The following is a 15,357-nucleotide window of genomic DNA, read 5'->3' as shown; positions in this document are numbered from 1 at the left end:
GGGCACTGAGACATCTTGAAGGGGATGGTAGGTCATGTCTTTCAAATGCTCTTCACTGCAGCCCTCATTTGAGTTTTTTCCATTTCACTCCTCCAGAGCAACTGAAGGAGATCCCAATTCCAGCAAGTCACATAAATTCAGTTCAGAGCTATATGAGTAACTGGATGGCTGAAGAACCCAAATAACAATAAGTGATGACCTAAACCTGTTTGGTTTTTTTAATCTTCCCCTCAGAAACAGACATGCATGTGCCTCTCTCCAAATATTTAACTTAGTTTTGAGATGTTGCACCACTGAAACCTAAATCACATGATCTAAATGAAAGCTCAAGCTTCATTTTAAAACCAAAAAATCCCTCAACCCCAAAATATTTCATGTTTAGAATACAAAAAATTGCGTCTGTTCTTAAATTCCTTTCCCATTAGTTTCGTTGCTACAAAATCACACATTTGACCCATGTTTGCACACAAACTCAACAAATCTGTACTTTTCCTGTGGGTATAATTCATCTACCACTACTTACGCTGTATTGATAGTAGTTTGCCAAAGTGCTCTGCAGGGGTTTGCAATCCTCTTCATGCTAGCAATCTGAAAGTGAATGACCTGACTAAGAAAACAAATTCCCCTATTCCAAAGACACCAGAAGATTTTCCAGCTGCCTTTGAAGGAGCCATGGAGTTCTAGCAGTGCTCCAGCACCTGCTGCGCCTCCATGGAGGCTCCTGAATCTTACACTTAACCTGCCTGTCTGCTTGCTAAGGCAGAACCTCTGTGGATTCCTATGCAAAAGGTATTTAGCTTTCCTAATACCTAATTCTTGCTGGTTCGTGTAGCAGTCATCTTGCAGGAAGCTCTGGTTTGCTTCTACATATGTCTAGGTAGCTGGGTAGAGTTTAAATTAAATTATCTCATAAAAAGCTCTTTTGTTGTTTGAATAATGATACTTTAGTACCTACACCATCTGAGTTTCCTATTTCACTATCTTGCAATATGCAGTTTTGTTACATTTAGCAGTTTGTAAATATTATTGATATTATTAAATATTATTATTGTTGCCCTGTTTGCAGAATATTTTTTTGTAATAGATTGTATATGCAGGCAATAAGAGTAATATTTGTATTTCTACTGACAGAATACCATCTGCCAAGCTAGTTACCCTGTAGATCCCTTAAGGATCAGCACTGGGAAATCATTTGTGGTGCCAAAAATAAAAGAACCTACAAAGGATACAATTATGGTAAGACTACATATAGTATACATATTCATTCCAGATACTAACCTAGATCTTGGAGCTGATTACTTATGCAATAAATACATAAAAGCTTCTCTCAAACTGTATACTATGGAAACATTTTGTCTCAATAACCTAAAAAGCTATCTTTATGCAGACTAGCTGTAGATTTTACTCAGCTACAAAACTGTATGTGGAACTGAATTGTTTTGTGGTTTTGGTTTTTTTTTAATTTAGCAAATGTGTAAACAACGGTAGCACATTTGACAGTTGAGTAAATCTTCACCTTCTATATTCCCACGGTAATTACTAAATAGTAATATTTTAAAAGCTTCTCATCTCCCTTGCAATATTTTTAGATATCCAGTTGAAAGTATTTTCAAATGCTGGCACTCTGATCTGACAGATTTTCTGTGCAGCTGGTAGAAATATAATTAATGATCTCATCTGGAAAAGATTAGCCTTTCACATTTAAATGGGAGAGTTGCAAAGTAATTTTGCTGCCAGAATTGTGTTGGCATGTCAGAGGGAAACCTTCATACTACCTCCTCAACATAGAGGTACAAGTTGAATTTCTTATGTGAATGAAACCATGCCATAAGAAGAATATTTTGCCAGCTTATCATAGTCCTTTACAGTGGTGATAAAAGTCTAGGCTGTGCAAATATTCCCAAGTGTTGAACATAATTCTGCTGCCCTCCCAGCTAGCAAGTGATACTGGGAAGTAAAGATACTTACATTTTCTCTCACATATCCTCCCCTGCTTGAAAGATTCATGTGTAATATGATTTGAAAGGATCAAGAAATACTGCAGAGAAGCCATAGGTGTGTTAGCAGAAAAACACTGGCTGTTATAAACTATGCCGCCTTTAGGAACCTAGCTGTTGTCTTTTCCTATGTACATACAGTAACAAAGCTTTCTCAAGGCTAAGCAAGCCTGTGATAGCTGAATGTATTCTACCGCAGCATGAATATCTCAACTCAGTTTATATATTATATACTGCAGTGTCATTTTTACATAAAAAATTTTACATAAGAATTTTTACATATAATTCATATCAGGTTAGTACTAGTGTCATAGCAAGTCTATGATCTGTATATATTCTTTTCTGTGAGGGTGCTGAGGCACTGGTACAAGGTACCCAGAGAAGTTGTGGATGCTCCATTCCTGGAAGTGTTCAAGGCTGCATGGGGCTTTGAGCAACCTGGTGGAAGGTATCCCTGCCTGTGGCATGGAGCTGGAATGAGATTTTCTCTAAGGTCACTTTTAACCCAAACCATTCTCTGTTTCTATGCTATATAGTAGTATACATGTTTTTGTTTTAGTAACACGAAGTATCTTGCTATTGATTCTTGCTGGTGCCTTTTAAACAGGACTGTGATACATACAGCTGTGCATCTATTAATTGTGCCCTGGTCCCGTCTGACTTATATCAAGTGAACATTTCATTAAGGGTTTGGAAACCTACCATCATAAAAGTAAGTAAATCCTATTTGTATTCAGAATACTCATGGGTTTAAGAAACTTGAGTTTCTGATGTCTATTAAAATCATACATTTCATTTTCTTAAGTCTCCACAGTCCCCTAGTATTTGAAACCATTTCTGTTGCTATTTTAAGATTTCCTCAAATCTGAGTTACATGTATTTTGCTATCCTTAAAGAAAGTACTTAGAACCTAGCAGGAATTTCTTACCTAGCAGGTAAAAAGGCACCTTATTCTGTATTAATGGTACTTTTTTGAATAGTTGTTATTTATACACCCACAAATTCTAATTCAGCATATATAAGGAGGGGTATATAGAAGAATATAATTTTAAAATGATTTCTAATCTGGAAAGATTTCTCAAGTCTTAAAAATATTTTTTCATCAAACAGAGCAGAGGAGAGAAAGTGCACTCCAGCTCACTACTGTCTTGATGGTTACAACAGTGACCAGGTTGTGGTCCATTTTGCCCAGTGATACTGAGCTCCTGGTTTGTGTCTTTTTTAATGGAAAGGACAGGAGGGGAGATACAGCAGAATTTTTATAAAGCCTGAATCTGCCCCTGTTTACAACGTAGTATTCCAGAATTACTTAGTATTTAATTGAACTCTCTGTGATCGACTCTTTCAAGTCTTCATCGCTGTCTTGTAAACAGTAGTATATATGCTGAAGGTGTGACACACATAAGCAGCTTCACTGGCTTTCACATTTTTCAGCATATCCCAAAATGCAGCATAAAGTTTTGCTTTCACCCTTCTCTTCTCTGCTTCAAAATACCTAATTATAAGCCATAGCCATTTCTTACTTTTTCCAGGCCAGTATTCACAGCTTAACCCTTGTTGTGAAAGCGTTACTTAGGAGTGAGAACTCGTCACTGATTCTGAGAAATGACCATCAAAAACTAGAGGTAAGGACATAATAATTCATGGGTTTACTTTCATTCATTTTCATTCATTCCTAGTGAACTGATTGTTACCTGTTTTATAGTATTATCTCAGTCTGAATAGGAGTGTTTTCATTATTATCGTAGAAATGTCAGAATTAGTCAGATAATGATACCAAAATCCCACTATCCATCAATATACATGGGAGAGAAGTACTATCTGAAGTATTTCTGCCTGCTGCAGTATAAATGCTTCCTGCATCTATGTAAATTAAAAGCAATTCAAATTCTTTTAAGGAATCAATAGTATTTTAGAAGTTGTCCTGGGTCATTTAAGAGTGCTCTTACTTTGTGCATTCTATTTTCTTTATTATTTCTTTCTTTGTTATTACTTTCCACTTCAGCACCCTGGTTATATATTTGAAACGGGATCTTTTATGTTTTGGAATTTCCCTGTCATTTTCTTAGAAAAAAGAAAATTATAGTAGTGGTGTCAAGTATAAAGAGAAACATCTTTAATTTGGAGTTGTTATTTATCCTTTAAGACTTGTTATTCCAACACATTTATAGTGGTTAATGCATTACTTTTCTGCAATAACTTATACCTGCAGCACCTTATTTACTAAAATGTACATTTTTAAGCAAAAGACTTAGTATGTTAATACCCCAAAATTTAGAGCAAAGTAATAATATGAATTACATCTTGTGCAAAATATTTTCAAAAATACAAATATGACAGGTCAACTAATAGCTGCTATTGTATTTGAGCATTTCTTTTAAGCGATAGATTAAAATTCAATCCAGGAGTGAAACACAGCTGGGAGACTTGTGTTTACACACCAAGGAATTTCAGAATTAACTTTTTTAAGACATAATTTCAAGTTGAATATTTAGTGTTCTTCAACTTTTTTGAACTTTTTTGAACTCTAATAAATTCTTAAAATAATTCAAACTCCCATATGGTCACATTTATTTAAATGTGAAAATTCCTTATTTCAGTTTAGTTTGCACCAGGTGTGCCTTGTTTAAAATCAAATTAGTATCTACACAGCCTTCTGCACTTATTTTGTTTAACTGGTTTAGAAGGTTGTTGATCACTGCCACCTTTTAGGGAGGCTGGCAGTGAGGGATCAAGAATATCCTAAAGAAAATTCTCAACATACACTTCATGTATTCATTTTTTTGCCCTGTATCCTTTATAACAGTGATTACTGACTTACAGCAGGGCTCGCCCTCATGAAATGCATGCACTTAAAAGTGCAAGATACTATGTAAATATCGGGGTTTGTGTTGCAGATTATTTTCCCATTCCCTCCTACAAATTCCTGTACTTAAAATGAAGTACCCATGAAAATCACTGCATGCTGCTAAAAAGTCACACTGCTTTGTTGATATGTTAGAAGGAAAAGTTATTTACTGCTTATATTCTGAACAATTTGCAGACCATGATTAAGATTTCCAAAGAGCTTCCGCCAGGTACAGTCCCCTTATGGGTTATCCTTCTGAGTATCTTCGCTGGACTCCTGATTCTTGCACTGCTTATATTTGCTTTGTGGAAGGTAAGCTGCATGTTCTTGTCTTCATGAAAATAAAAAAATATACTTAAATTTTCTGCTCACAGATACCACTTGAAACTCATATTGCCAATACGTTATGAAAAGAAAAATAAAAGATATTTTACTATGATTAAGGGTTTATTAAGGGCAGTTTTTTTAGCTTTGGCTGTGGCCTTTGATAACCAGTTTTTTAGTTTGTGCAAGAGATGCTAGGCCTGTGGTGTAAGTATTGCCACAAGTGGGCACTCCAAGCTAAACATTTAGCATAGGAAGGTTACAGTTTATAAATTTCAACGTACCTAACCTCTTGAAAGATTTGACAAGTATAAAATACAGTATTATTTATACAAATTAATATCAAATATTATTAAGCATTTTAGCTTTTGACATTATGTGAGCATAACAATGGTTCAGCAATCACTCGCTGTATATTGTTTCCTTTTGTCGGCTTTTGCTACATGTCACTTTAGCTTTTCCATTCCAGGAAAAGCAATGCTGTATTAAAGTGACAAAATATTAAATCACTTCTTAACTGTACTGAAAGTATTAAAAAAAAAGTATTAAGAACCAGCACATGAACGCAACCAATATGGGTTGTATGCTTGAGCATTTTTTAGTCACTTTTTTTTTCTTTCCTTCAGGCTGGATTTTTCAAGAGACCACTAAAGAAGAAAATGGAGAAATGAATTAAAAACAAAAAAAAAAAGCAGAAGTTTTTGCTCAGGTCTGCCTCTAAAATGTTACTGTAAAATTATAAACTTAGATGCAGTGGTCAAAATTTTCTAAACTCTAAACAAGAAGCAGAACGAGAAGCAAATCAAGCACATGTGCAAAGGAATGATGCAAAGAAAGAATAAACACCCTTATGGCATTCTATGATACTCAAGGACATGCTATAAGTGTTACTCATTTTTGGAGAGTAACTGAGTTCAAAGATTCTAACATTTTTTAATATGAAAAATGCATAATCATATTTTTATATACAAATGTATATAGAACAATTTTTCACTCCAAATTATGCAAAAGTCAGCTTTTATGTAGCAATCCCGATCTTTTTTATCAACTTATAATTTTCAAAAGGAAAAAGCATCATTTTCCAAATTTCCTCATCAGTTCTGTGAAAGCAAACTGCTAGTTCACAAAGCCAAACATACCAACTTTGAGAATGCACCAAATACTGTATCGTAACTGATGTAATAACAATTGAGAAGATAGAAGCACATGCAGAATTTTGGGTGAAAATTACTGAAGTACCTTGGCTTTCTTTTTCTGCTTGTTTTAGTGTGTCCAGCTGAACCCAGGATACTTCATAAAAGAGATTTTTGTGGTCAAGTGGACCATAAAGGATTGATCCATTAAACTGTGTAACTGTTTGAACTTGAAAGAGATTTTTGGCAGGCCTAAAAATGTATGCACAAAACCTATCTGATTGCACACTGTACTCAAATAAGCAGGGCACAATTGTATCTGCAAACTGAAATATCCATATTTATGCAGAAAATGTTTAGAGGTACCCTGAAAGTTTAACTCTTGCTGTATATCTTGGAGTAGCCAGGAGGGTGCTTCATAAACTGTCACTGTAAATTTATCATGTATCTATTTAATCCAATGAGTTCAACGTGTACAAAATTATAATTAACAAAAGAGCACAGATAGGAAATTCAGCACTGGCAAGCTTCTAGTAAATTAAGTCGCACCTCATCTTTGTTACTTACGAGTTTAAGAAGTAGTGAAGAATTTGCATACTAAATAAGCACTTAACAAATTATGTTTATTTTTTGTCAAAGATTAAAAGTTTATATGAGACCACACTGAAATGTAGATAGCAAAAGATTTAAGAAATGTTTTCTTTCTAGTTACACTATTCTGTTTTTAACTTTCTTTCACACACTTGTCTTCCTTCTATGAAGATCTCTCACCAGGGCTCTGTCTATACCTTGTCCTTAAGAGCTTCCTATATTACTTACAGCCACACAAAATTTACAGAAGAAAATAGAAGCATGCTGGCAAAGTGCAGTTTTGACTTAGCATGAGATGGCTTGCTATTGATTGCCAATAGGTCAGAAAATGTTGAGGAGACATCCTGAGTTTTATAAGACATACTGGTTTGTAGAAGAGTTTTGCCTTCCCAAGGAAGCCAGGAAAAAATGTTCCTTCTCTTGATACAAATGTCATTGAAGTGAAACCAAAATCATTGTAGGTTTCCTAAAGGTTTTAATCCAGCACTGACTTTATAGCTTAAAAAGCAGTAATACATTTTATAAAGAGTTTTGTTTTCTTTCGGTTTGGGTTTGTTTTTGTTTTTTTTCTGTAAAAAGAAACCATAGATTGGTTTGAACATGCTGGCAAGTACAACTCTGGAAGTGTGCCATGAGGTGCTTTACTGTTTGAAAGATGCTGTCACTCTTAAGTTCCTTCTGTTTAGCTCTTAGAGAGTAGTTCTTTTTAAGAAGTAGTTCTTTTTAAGGAAAAGGCTGAGACTATGTGGATGCAGCAAGTAAGATTAAGTTTGAAAGTGTTTGCAGTTTCTCCTTGTGTCTGTGGCAAAGGTGGTTATTTCCAGCAATAGTCTGCTGAAGGTAGCAGCATGACTCAGAGAGGGCAAAGCCCTCCATGGGAACACTGTGGGTGGCTGTGCTTTGCGGAGACTGTGAGAGCCACTGAGTTGGCAGACTCCCTGGCTGTGCTCATCTGAGCACCTGGAAGTGCTCCCTCCCTATCTGGAGGGGCATGAGGTGAGTTGTCCTGGTTCTGAGCACAGAAGGAAGACTTGAATGGAAGAAAAAAGATGACATAGAGGAGTTGTGTATAGAATCCTTATTTCATTCCTTGTTTGAGTTTAGCTGTCCCTAAAGGAAAGCAAAAACCCATTTGTTGAACAGTGAAGATAAATTAATATTCATCAAGGCGTTTCAGTCCCATGTGAGATGCAGGTTTATTTTAAGTAAAGGTATGATTTTTCCAATTTGGTTGAAAGATTTAAATGGCATTTGTCACTGTAGTATCTGAATGCCTCAGAATTGTAAATGTTTTTTCCTTACAGTATCTCTGTAAAGGCATAAAAGTGCTGCTACCCTATTATGGTTTGTAAAGGAACAGAATTATGAAAGAATTGTGACTCACCTATGCACACATAGAAAGCCTGTGGCAGCAGAGGAAATACTTATATTTATTATTATTCAGGCAGTTTGTTAACCATGAGGTCATTTTTCCTGGCTTCATAAAATTACTCACAGGTTATGCAAGCCGTACATAATTTTTATGCAGCATACTTTTATTTTAAGTATTTTAATTTTCAGTTGTGATAAGCTGTTAACCAGAGCTTTTTCTTTTCTGATGACACTTCATGTCTTATTTTAAAGCATCAGCCTAACTGAAAAAATATGTCAATAAGACAGTCTTTTTCCCTAAATAAAGGCTACACGAAAATACGTATTTTATCAATGCAAAGTATATTTGAGATCAGTGTTCCATTCTTTTTAGACTTGCTTTGCACTGTAAAAACAGTAATAAGCTTCATATAACCACACTGCTTCCCTTTGTCATGATGCTTTCACCCTTTTCACATTTGTCCTATTATCAGATTTTCATTTATAATATCTATTTAAAATGTAAGTATCTAAAGGGGATAGCACTATAGCACATTATTCTTACACACGCTAAATTAGTAAAATTGGGGATATCACTATAGCATGTTATTCTTACACAAGCTAAATTAGTAAAATTGATATTTTTATTCATAAGAGCCTTTCTACAGAGCACTGCAGGAGGAGTATTTTACTACTTTTCACTATATCCAACAGAAGAGTCTATTGAAAGCAATATTGCAAACATCGGGAACATCTCACGGAAATTTGGCAGGCAGAAAATATATCAGAACAGTGTGTAATCTATTTTGTTCCTATAAAAGGACACATTAGGGTTGCAATATGATTCTAATAACTAACAAGCTAAAATTTTTTTCATTCAAATTAAAGCCTATAGTAAATATATATATACATATACAGGGTTTATAGTCAGAGCTTAAGTGATGGAGGGACTCTGGTCCAGCTCAGTTCCTAATTTCAGCACTGAAGTAGCTAATCTTAAAGGGAATGGACAAACTACATTTCTATAGCATAGAACTTTTCTGCAAAGGAGCAAAAGCTTTAAACTATCACTCCTGCTTCAATTTGAGACAGTTCTAGAGGTTGCTGATCCCTTATGTAACTTTGGAAAGCTTAGAAAATAGCATGTACATTGGAGCAGTCTCCCTGGGCAGCTGCTTATGTTCCTGTGCTTGTCTGGTGTCACTCTAAGTCTGTATTATGAGCCCTTGATGCAGATGCAACCCACCTATCCTGATAGCTTACCTGAGCCCTTTAGTACATCTGTTCTGAGTCATTTTGAGCATGGTGTTCCTCTTCTGCAGAGCTTGAGTCAGGGGAATCTACCTTAAACTGGAGCCAAGGGTTTTCAGCTCACTTGGCACCCAGAGGCTGGAGTTAGGGTCATACTCGTGTAGTGAATTCCACATAATCTGATTGTTTTAATTCTTGATGTAACTATTTTATAGATCATGAGCCATTCAAAAGTTAAAGCAGAGCAAGAGAATCAGACTGTACCATCATTAATTATACTGCTTAACGGTAATATAAGGGAATTTCCATCTTATTTAAGAAAATCACAACTTCTGCACAGCAGTTTCTTTTTCATGTAAAATTATTCCATGTGTTTTACTGATTAAAATAAAGAGTTCCTGTAAAATTATTCCTTGTGTTTTATTGATTAAAAAAATATATAATTAAAAAGTCTAGCAAGGCTCCTTTGTAGTTTGTTTGCTTCTGTTGATATAAGAATAATATAAAGGCATCTCAATACCTAAAACTGAATCCATGTACCTGCCTATTGTAGAAATCAGCATTCTTGCACAGCATAACATCAAGGAAAGCTTAAATGTGGTCAAGCTGTCAGAAATACATTGCCATTAATTGTACGGGTTCTGTACTTATAGCTACATTTGAAAGCTTTTCAGATGACCATACGACTTCCTGACACTTCATTAAAAAAAGTTGAAGACACATTTATTCATCTAACCATTCCTCCTATCCAGTGATTTTTATGTACAACTTATTCCTCTGACCCAGAATCCATTGTCCTGTATAGTTGTAAATAAGTCACATTTTCTTAAAGGCTAGTAAACATTTGTATCAAAACTTCCTAGAAGACAAAGATTACACCTTTTGTATCACAATTAACTTTTAGAAAACATTGCAAACCATGTAATTACCTAAAACTGTTAACTCATCAGAGACTACTTTGATGGTGAATCACAATTCTCTAAGAGCAACATCCTGTTTAGTCACAGAGGAGTGGTCACCAAAAGTCCTGCTCTGTATATACCTGAGTTTGCTGGACATTTTCCATGGGACTGTTCCAATGAAAATCAGAAAAAAAAAGCCAATTCTATTTTTTGTTTCTTTTAATTGCTTTTCAGTTAAATTTACAAAAAAAAAAAACCAAACAAAATTAGAATCTTTTCTCACAGCAAGGAGTGTAATATGTGTCATTTTTACAAAACTGGATTATAATTCATTGCATTTAGCAGAAGCAGCCCTAACACTTTAAAGGCAATAGCAGTTTGTACGGAGAGCGTGGTTTGAACCATGTAAGAATGAAGATTCATAAAGATTAAAGCACTGATGAAATTTTAGTAACAACTGACTGATACCACAGTTTAGACAGCACAACTGAATTCTGTTTAAAGAAGCAGATGATAAGCTGAGCTGTGTTCAATGTAATCATGTTTTAATTACAAAGACTGAGGACTGACAAAGACACTGGACTTTGCTCATTCAGTCAAAAAAGAAAGGTGAGACCCTGGACCCTCAGGCAGATTTCACTTCTGACTCTACTACAGTGGGGCATAGTGCTCCATTACTGCATTTCCTCTCTCATGCACTTACCCTCCTGCCCCTTTTTCTCAGTGTTCTGTCTTCTCAGAAAAGACAGACATTCCTCAAGGGCTCACTGAATGTTGCACCCTCTAGGGATTTTCATAGATAGGAGAAGGGAAGCAGAAGTATTCAAAATGGATCGCTCATTTAGATCTAGCAGGCCACTTGTCTTGGCATGCTTTGTCCAAACCCTTTGCACACTCTCTGTTTCACTTCAGCGGTGGCCATGGTGAAATCTCACTTCTCAGTTATGGTTCAGCTTGATTTGATACAGAAAGTTAATATTTATTGCAAAGTTTCACGTATCTGGTTCCAATATGGTCCTTAAGGTTTATTCGTTTATTCACTCGTTCTCCCTTCTGAAGTACAGAAAAAGGATATCTCTTCTAGTGGAAGTTTCTTCATACCATCTTCCATTACAGAGCCTTTCCATCTTATCAGAGAGGATAAGACAAAAAACAGAGTATCTCCTCAATTTTCCCTCAAAAGCATTGGAAGTTTTGCAATTTTGTGACAGTAGACATAGTCTGAGAAAAGTAATTCATATTCTTTCCTTCTGGGGAATTGTATACACAAACCTTGCTGAGTATTCTCATCTCATGGCCCAAGCTAATAGCCATTAATAGCTCATTGTCTTTTTTGCCAGCTCATAAAATCTCACTGACAAGAGCCTCTGTCATTTTTACACTATGATGCAACAGACACTGTTACAGCGTTACAGAACTTCTGGGATTCAGCTGAAACTTTGCATGACCCTGTTAGCCAAACAAGAAAAGTTCTGGTGCTATTGATATTGTAGATTTTGAGACTAATGACTTGCTTTTCCCTGCTTATTTGAGTGATATGACAAAAATAATTCACAGTCTCTGACCTCCTTTATGTCATGAATTTCCAGTATTTGGAAAGATGCCTATAGCTCTCAGCAAACAGCCATTGGCAAGTATATTTAGAGAGCAATATGTCTTATAAGATACTGCTGCAACATGGATCATACTTTCATGTAAAGAACCTTCAGGTTTCATTCCAATTACTGAGATCTGGCCTGTTTGCTCCCTCAAGAGAATTTTTCTTATAGAATAAGATTTCTGCAACCTGATAAGGAACACTTTTGTACCTCCAGTCAACTAGATGATACTTGATCCCGTACCACATTTTATCCCCTACCCACCTACCTCATATTTCATTTGTAACTCAAGGTTTAGTAGCTACTGGTAAATATTGTAGCAAATGATCAGTTGAGAATTGGTCAAATTCAGCAGCTATGTATATTCAGTATTATTTTTCATTAGCTTATTACATTTACCCTGCAAACAATATGAGAAAATGAAAAAAAAAGGTAATGCATTAAGACAAATTTCTCTCACATAATTAATTTAAAATTCAGTGAGAATTGTGAAGGGAGTTAGGTTTGCTAAAAAGATGCCTACCAAATGATTGAGCAACTTTTTGTTACAGGCAAATAACAAGGAAGAATGGATAGGTCTTAAATCCATGAACCAGAAAACAATCACTGTTTTCAAAATAGAAATGGTCAAAAATGTAAATAAAGGCATATTTTGAGGAGATGAAGGTCTTCTCATTATGTAGTCACAGCTCCTATCTGAGAAATATTTTCAAGATGATACCCACTATTTTTCTGAGTTTGAGCGATTACTGGCGCTTTATCAAGGCTAATGCTTTGATAAAAGGGCGGAAATTGCTGGGTTAGCACATCAGCAGCTCTAGAGGGCATGAAATCACATAGGCTGCATTATCAGGCTCCCCTATAAGGCCTCACGTTTGGGGATCAGAGGTGAGTGGGAACATTTCTTCACTGGCTGCCTTATTTCCTATTACTTTAATTTCCCCCTGACAGCCACAAGCTTTGTTCACCCAGAAAAAAAAAATCCATAGAAACATGTATATACTCTGTGGTAGGTAGAACATAGTTCAGTGAAAATAGCATGAAATAGCTTGAATGTGTTCTGGTACATCTAGAGTACAAAGCAATACTGTACATCAGGAGCAAGACTGGAGAGTGATACAGCTGTTGCTGAGGACATGATACCCACACTATATGCCTTTTGAAGGTTTTACTTTGAACCCTGTCCTAGATATCAGTTTCATATTTATTTATCAGGAGACGTGAGGACATGAGTATTATTCCTGCAGGACTGCTCTTCAGGTCGGAACAGTGGCATACTTGTCTTCGCCTGCAGTGAAAAGGAGCATTAAACCGCCTATGGCTGCTGTCTTTTCTCCCTGAAATCTTAAGTTCTTAAATTTTCAATCCCATTTAGTCCCTCAGAGGTTCATATTGCCTGGTTAAGAAACAGAGTGCGTGCTGACCCAGATGGACTTTCAAATGTTTTACCATGGTTTAGGTTGAGTATCATCTCTACCAGCCCTTTTCTGTTCATTTTTAAGTCTTTGTGGAAAACAGATTACTTACTTTAAAAATTGTACTCTAAGATGGAAGAAGGTAGGTGACTTTTGATCACCATGTGAGAAAAGGAGGTTCCCAAAGTGAATTTGAATTCTCAGAGGAAGCATCGGGAGGTAACAGAGGCAACTCCACAGCTTTTAAACTGATCTGCTTTTGTCTGCTTTTGTAACCCATCTGCAATTTTCTTTGTGTGTGTGTCTGTGTGTGTGTGTGTGTTAGTTTTTAGCCACAGTGCCCCAACTGCCTCCTTACCCCCTTGTGCAAGTGCTAGTGCAACCACAAGAGCTGGAGTTGGGAATGCACATGCACAGCCAGGCAAAGAGGAGGCTGAGTCCAGACTTCGCTTGGCTTAAAAGCACAGCCAAAGAGTGAGACAGAAAGAATACATCAGCTGTGGAAGGTGCATCCAGTAACTGCTGTTCCTTGTTAACCTCAACCATGAACACTAAGCTTGAGAACAGGCACTAAATGTGGGGCTCAGTTTGCCTCACTGGGGAGTGTACGTGCATGTGTGTGCACTCCTGGGGAAGGAGCTCAACACACCACTTTACATACTACCCCATGTATTACACACTACTTCAGCTGTCTGACACGCCAAGCCTCCTGAACTACATGACTACTTTTGCCTTCAAGTCAGCACTATAGATATTTCTGAAACTTACACAGAAGTGTTCTTTCTGCCTGTGTTAGCTGTCCACCCTTTGCATGCAGAGGCTTTCAAAGGGCAGTGAGACTACAAAGTATTTTCAGGTGTCACTGACATCTTCTCCCTCAATGCAGATTCCCAGTAGGGGAAAGTATGTATTGCGTTAATAATACAATGTTAAGACTACAGAAATATAAACTTAAATCAGAAATCATATTTTCAATAATGGCTTAGAATTAAATCATAGAATGACCTAACTACTAAAAATAACCAATCCTTACACGCTAAGTCTGTCTTCCTGATTATTTGCTATAATTAAATCAATTGAATAGAAAACTAAAACCTGGTCCAATAGCAGAAACAAATAAGAGAATCAATACTGTGTCAGACATGCAGTTCCAAGTTCTGTGTCATGTCAGCCAAATCAGAAACATAAAACATAAGATTAAGACAGACAGGTGACCAGCATCCCACAAGCACTCTTCAAGCCTCCTGCCTTTTGGCAGCTCAAGATCTTCGTCAGCTGGGAAGACTCAATGTGTTTAGTAATTGTAGGTGGATTTCTCTTCCCTGACCTTGATGGGGAATCCTGGTTAGCTTTAAACATCCACCACCCTACAGCACTGCAATCTTCACCTGTGTGCTCTTTGGGAGAAGAATCTTCTGTTTGTCCTGACCTTGCCATGTGATAGCTTCATCAGACATCCCTTTCTCCCTTACTGTAAAGACAAGAGTACAACTGACCCCATCAGCCTGATCTATGCCCCTTCTAGTACATATTTACTATGTCCTTTTAGAGGCATCACTTTTTGAGAGCAAAGAGTACTGATCTAATTGATTAGTCTTGGTATCGAAGCCATACTCCACCTTCCTTACCGTGTCTTAATTTTTTTCTAGTTCTATTGTAGTATTTAGAGATGATTGAACCAAAATTGTACAAAGTGATAAAAAATAGTGGTGTGGACAGAAACATAGAGAAGTGCCCTTTTATTCTCTACTTACTGCCTAAATAATTCCTAAAATCTCATTTGTGTATTATTTTTGACCTTTTCCAGCTTCATACAAAACTGAATTATTACTAATGTCTAAACTACATCCTCACAGCTAATTTTAACATTTCCTTTTTAGTTGTGTTTTTTGTGGGTTTTGTGTTTTTTTGGTTTTTTTTTGGTTTTTTGGTAGCTTATTCTTTTTTC

General features: G+C 36.2%; 1 protein-coding gene across 1 annotated transcript in view; it reads left to right on the top strand.

Moving 5' to 3' along the window:
- The window catches only part of LOC133277530 (integrin alpha-1-like), a 65,741-nt gene extending 59,701 nt beyond the window's left edge, over nt 1–6,040 (top strand). Inside the window, exons 27-31 of the mRNA XM_061469420.1 lie at nt 1,132–1,236; nt 2,605–2,709; nt 3,530–3,622; nt 5,041–5,157; nt 5,796–6,040. Of these exons, the coding sequence (XP_061325404.1) occupies nt 1,132–1,236; nt 2,605–2,709; nt 3,530–3,622; nt 5,041–5,157; nt 5,796–5,840 (465 nt within the window). The 3' untranslated portion in view covers nt 5,841–6,040. The remainder of the gene's footprint in view (nt 1–1,131; nt 1,237–2,604; nt 2,710–3,529; nt 3,623–5,040; nt 5,158–5,795) is intronic.
- The last annotated feature ends 9,317 nt before the right edge of the window (nt 6,041–15,357 follow it).

Source organism: Pezoporus flaviventris, unplaced genomic scaffold, assembly GCF_033815535.1.
Source record: "Pezoporus flaviventris isolate CSIRO_AGI_PZ_B2104156 unplaced genomic scaffold, CSIRO_AGI_Pfla_v1 ptg000057l, whole genome shotgun sequence".
NCBI classification, from domain to species: Eukaryota; Metazoa; Chordata; class Aves; order Psittaciformes; family Psittacidae; genus Pezoporus; species Pezoporus flaviventris.
Note: the sequence above shows the minus strand (reverse complement) of the source record. Positions and strands in the feature narration are given on the sequence as shown.